Source organism: Pyrus communis, chromosome 5, assembly GCF_963583255.1.
Source record: "Pyrus communis chromosome 5, drPyrComm1.1, whole genome shotgun sequence".
Classification (NCBI taxonomy): Eukaryota; Viridiplantae; Streptophyta; class Magnoliopsida; order Rosales; family Rosaceae; genus Pyrus; species Pyrus communis.
This window is the reverse complement of record NC_084807.1, coordinates 16,279,879-16,284,917: the sequence shown is the minus strand read 5'-3', so window position 1 is coordinate 16,284,917 and position 5,039 is coordinate 16,279,879. Positions and strand designations below refer to the sequence as shown.

The following is a 5,039-nucleotide window of genomic DNA, read 5'->3' as shown; positions in this document are numbered from 1 at the left end:
TTAGAACCTAATGAATTGCAAGCCTAGAATTTATGATGATAATAAAGTGAAGGTTGTCATTCAGTACTACGGTTTGGTGGTATTCCTCTTCATTTGTAGGTTCGAATCTTGTGAGTGGCGAATTCAATACCAAATTAGGTTATCCATTGTGTGACTTCCCCGAATTTCCTCTCCCATTAGTAAAAAAATATGTCATTGTACTAAAAAAAAAAATTTAAAAAAATGAAGGTTTAAACCCACGGTAGGGTACATGTTGGGCACAAATTTATCGTCGTCTTCTCCGTGTCCCTCCCTCCCGACTAACCGTTGCTTTTCATTGAAAAAGGGTTTAGGGTTTTTGAGCAGTCCCAAATCTGTTAACTTGGGTTTGCTCTGCGACTGAAAAGATGGGGAGAGCTAAAAAAGGCCCTAAATTCGCAGTCATGAAGAAGGTGGTCACCTCCAAAGCAATTAAAAGGTAATAACTTTTGACAATTTCTTTCTTATTTGTGTTTATTTCTTCATTTTTCTGTAAAAAAAGTTGGAAATTTATTCAATATTTGCTATGTGTTTTGAATTCAGCTACAAAGAGGCGGTTTTGAATCTGAACAAGAAGGATCTCACCAAAGAAATGCTACCCAAAAATGTGTAAGTTTGTTTTGAGTTTAATGTTTATTTTAATTTTTTTAATTAGAGGTTTAGTGGTTTCGCATAATTAGTTTGGTTGTGAATTAGGCCAAATGTTTCTTCCGCGCTGTTCTTTAAATACAGCACTGCTTTGGGACCGCCTTACCGGGTTTTGGTTGATACCAACTTCATCAATTTCTCTATCCAGAATAAGGGTAGTGTTTAAATACTAATTGTTGACATTGTACATATAATCGTCTTACGCAAATTTGTTTTGATTCGTGACGGAAGGTTTTATAAACAGCTGCGTGTTTATGGTTGAAAAATCTTGATACATGGTGTACTTTTTTCAGTGAGTTTAATCACATTTTGCTCTTTTAATGAGCTAAAGGTATTGGTTCGAACTTAGAAATTATCTGTAGTGGCCATAGTTTACTATTTTTCTCCTTCACTTTATGCGGTTGGATTTGGAGAAGGGAATGATGGATTGCCTATACCCAAAATGTGAGTCTTAAATAACTCGTTTATTCACTTGTATAAATTCCATTACGAGAAATCTAGACCACGTCTTGATTGCAAATGCTCCTCTATTGGTAGCTTAATATTCTTTTTGGTAATTTTTGTTTTTATAACAACCTGTTTGTATCTTTTGAATTGGTAGGCACTCCTTGTATCACGGATTGTGTAATGGCAGAGCTCGAGAAGTTAGGTCAGAAATATCATGTGGCTCTGAGGTATGTTCCCAACTTTGGTACCTCTTCTATTTCTTTGTTAGAAGGTTTGAAGTTGTTGGATTTGCATATGCATGAGCTGCTCTAATATCTATGTTCATTGTCCTGTTATCATTTTATACTGTTTCCTTTTACATTTTCTAATTTTTCAATTATGATTTTAATTTCCTGTTTGTCAGGTTGTAAGATAACTAATATATTATGTAGCATTAATAATTTATGCTCCAGTTCACCAAAAGATTGCGTTACTAACAAAGAAATTATTCTGTTCCGACAGGATTGCTAAGGATCCTCGTTTTGAGAGACTACTCTGCACTCATAAAGGGACTTACGCTGATGACTGTATTATTGAAAGAGTTACCCAGGTACAATTTACACCCAGTAACTGCACTTTCCTGTTTTGCTCTTTGGAGTCTTTACCCCTTGTTTTCAGTTGGTAAAATACTATCCAAAATAGACTGGCTGAGCTGTGCTTGATTTATCCCTACCAAAGTTGCCATAGTTCAACCTTTGGCATTTGAGAGGCACATGAGCACAACTATCATATCCCTTTTCACAAACAATTGTCTCTCAGTGGGTTCTTAATTCTTATTAAGAAAGGAAACTTTGAGGTTGTGAAAGGCCACAAATTGCATCCATCCTGCTGAGAAGGCATTGGACTATGGTAGGTATCGCCTATACTATAATGGCAGATGTTTTGCAACTGTAGGGGTGTTAAATTTGTATAATAATAGCTTGCTACAGTGTATCTGGCTATCACAAGTTTTATCCATTGTAACTTAAGCAAGAGACTGCACAAATGTTTAGACTTGAGATGGAAATCTCATCAAGAATAAATTAGTGAAATGTTGACGATGAAAAACCTAGAAATGGGAAACCAATGAAATTTTTTGTATCAAATCAGTTCCTTCTTTTCTTGGTTTGTAAAACGATATATTGAAAGTTAGATGGATTTCGAACGTTAAATATATTTTCTCTTCTGAAGCAGTTGTCTAAAGACTATGTTTTTTGTCTATGCTTTCTTTCTGTTAACGTTTTGGCAAAATTTACTAAGCAGATTGTGGTCTTCTGGCAATTATAGTCGCAGCTTATCAAAATTTTCTGATGCATTCTTATGACTGACATCGACTGACCTTCTTGTTGGGTACAGCACAAATGCTACATTGTTGCTACATGCGATCGTGATTTAAAGCGAAGAATCAGAAAGGTGGAATAGCAATTTAGAACCATTTTAAGCGACACTCTGGCTTTAATGTAACAACTCCATAACTTTGCTTGTTTAAGTGCAGGTCCCTGGTGTGCCAATCATGTACATCACTCAACACAAGTATTCAATTGAGAGGTTGCCAGAAGCAACCATAGGTGGAGGTAGGCTTAGATACCAAAAAACTCACATAAGTACTGTTAATTGCCAAATGCTGTTTTATTTCAAGGTTTTTAACCATGTTGAGTTGTTTGGAAAGTTTACGGGCTTGTGTTATTTCTTTTTGAACAAATGAATTATCTATACTAAGGGAGAGGGGTTGGGCTTAGCCTCACAATGGGCTAACAATACTGTGGTTCAAATTCGTTTTTGGCGAGAATCGAACCTAAGACCTCTCACTTATAAGTGAAGAGGAATATCACTAGACTGTAGTACTAAGTGGCTACGGGCTTGTGTTTTTATTTATTAATGTTGACACTGAGGTGTTTTTAGAAAAAGTCTAATGTGAATCTTATGGCCTTTTTGGAACATGGAACCAGTTTACTTGAGGTAACATAAAAAATTTTGTTTTGTTGCAGCTCCAAGATTTTAATGATTGGTACAAAGCAAAGACTGGTACTCAGATTCATATTACATGCTCAGAACAGCAGCAACATCGTCAATGGATTTGGTAGACCCGGAACAATTCGGTTTGCGCACTTTTGGGTTAGGTGAATTTTCTTCATAGGAACTTGTAAACGTTTCTTATTAGTCATAATAGAAGAAATCGAAGTGCACTTGTAGCATGTTAGTGTTATGAATTTTACTTGTGAAACTCTGTTAACTGTAGTAATTATATCCGTTTTTCAATTTGTCTAATGCAAGTGTGCAGCCACATCAAAACTCAACTCAAAACTCATCAGAGAGGAAACAAATAGCATACCATGATGCATCCCACAACAAAAGCAGGGGTTATAACATAACTTTAAGACACCTTCCTGTAAATATAGTTTGACAAGAACGGCCTTGATGAAGTTGCATACTTCATATACACGGAGAACTGTTGGCGTTACTAGTGTGCAAATGGTTATTTTGAGAGTGACTTACATTAAACGGTAGCACTTATTTGATAATTGTTTGTAATTAGTTTTTATTTGTTTAGTTTTTATTTTATTATATTTTTAGGGCCAAGTAGCGGCTTTCTTGGACCAAGAGCATGCATGGACTAAAACGAAAAATAAATGGCGGAAATGTTGCGTGCAATTCCAAAACCCGAAACAATGGATCTTTAGAACTTTTATATTTGATAAGTGTGTGCTAATCGCACACCTCTTTTTACTTCTCACACTCTTAATTTTCGGTGGTCAGATTGAATGAATTGAAGAAGATCAAAGGAAAAAAATTAATAAAAGGTGTGTGAGAAGTAAAATGGAGTGTATGGATATCATACCCCCATTTGATAATATATCACATGCATTTATGCATTAACACACTGTTTTACCTCTTGTAGCACTATCTTGATCTTCATCAAGGTCGATTACCCTAGTGGAGGGCCTTCTTCCTTTCATGCTTCATCTCCTTAGCTTTTGGACTTGAGTGGATTTAGAAACTTGAAATCTCCTAAGCACCAAAGATTTGGTGCCTCTAAGAATTGACACCTTCTAGATTATGAAAAGTGATGGAGAATGAGTAAGAGTGAGTAACTAGTATAGTCTTGCTCTAGAAAAAGAATTGGTAGCTATAAGTGTTTTTCTTTTCTCTTTGGTTAGAGTATGGAGGTGAGATTGAGGAAAAAACTCTCTTACATGTGAGGATGAGTGGAATAGAAGACTTAATGAAAACTTCTCTAGGCTTAGCCTTAAATGATGAGTTATATTTTGAGAGGTTTTTATTGTTTGGTCTACACCAAATTATGCTATGCCACTGCTATATCTAAGTATCAAACTCATTACAAATATACATTATTCTAAAAATCTTCGTCTAGGCTTTAGGTGCTAGGTGCTAGGCTGCTTGCCACCGCCTCGATTAATTTCTAAGTGTTCAAAAATTAAGAAAGGGCGTCTAGACTCGCTTAGGTGCTCGCCTAAATTGCCTAGAGCCCGCCTAGACCGCCTAGGCGCCCCCTTAGATCGTCCATACCCACTTAGGTGGCGACTCTCACTTAGACAGAAAATAGATAACTTTCAATGTGCATTTTATTTTTTTCAAATAAATTGTAAGAGACATGTTATAATAATTAGATGAACACACATTATATGTTTGTTTCTTATGTTCTCATTATGTTCTAATACTTTATAATCTATATGTTGTATGGAAGGTTCTAAAAAACGCTAGGCGCTAACCGAGCGACGGGTTGGAGTATAGCAACTAGATGGCTATATGGGGCCCTAAACGGATTTAAGTAAATTTAATATATATCTTTAGTATCTTTGTCACATCCCAGCCCGGACCCCCACCACATCCCGGGCTCAACTCCACCGTAGCACGACATTGTCCACTTTGGGCCCCTACCACACCCT

At 36.3% G+C, this 5,039-nt stretch overlaps 1 protein-coding gene across 1 annotated transcript; it reads left to right on the top strand.

The window, feature by feature from the left end:
• The first annotated feature begins 1,261 nt into the window (after positions 1–1,261).
• Positions 1,262–3,627, top strand: LOC137735522 (uncharacterized). The gene is made up of 5 exons (XM_068474949.1): positions 1,262–1,340; positions 1,615–1,702; positions 2,488–2,544; positions 2,627–2,705; positions 3,120–3,627. The coding sequence occupies exons 1-5, from the start codon at positions 1,294–1,296 to the stop codon at positions 3,131–3,133; spliced, it is 285 nt and encodes a 94-aa protein (XP_068331050.1). The 5' UTR covers positions 1,262–1,293; the 3' UTR covers positions 3,134–3,627.
• The last annotated feature ends 1,412 nt before the right edge of the window (positions 3,628–5,039 follow it).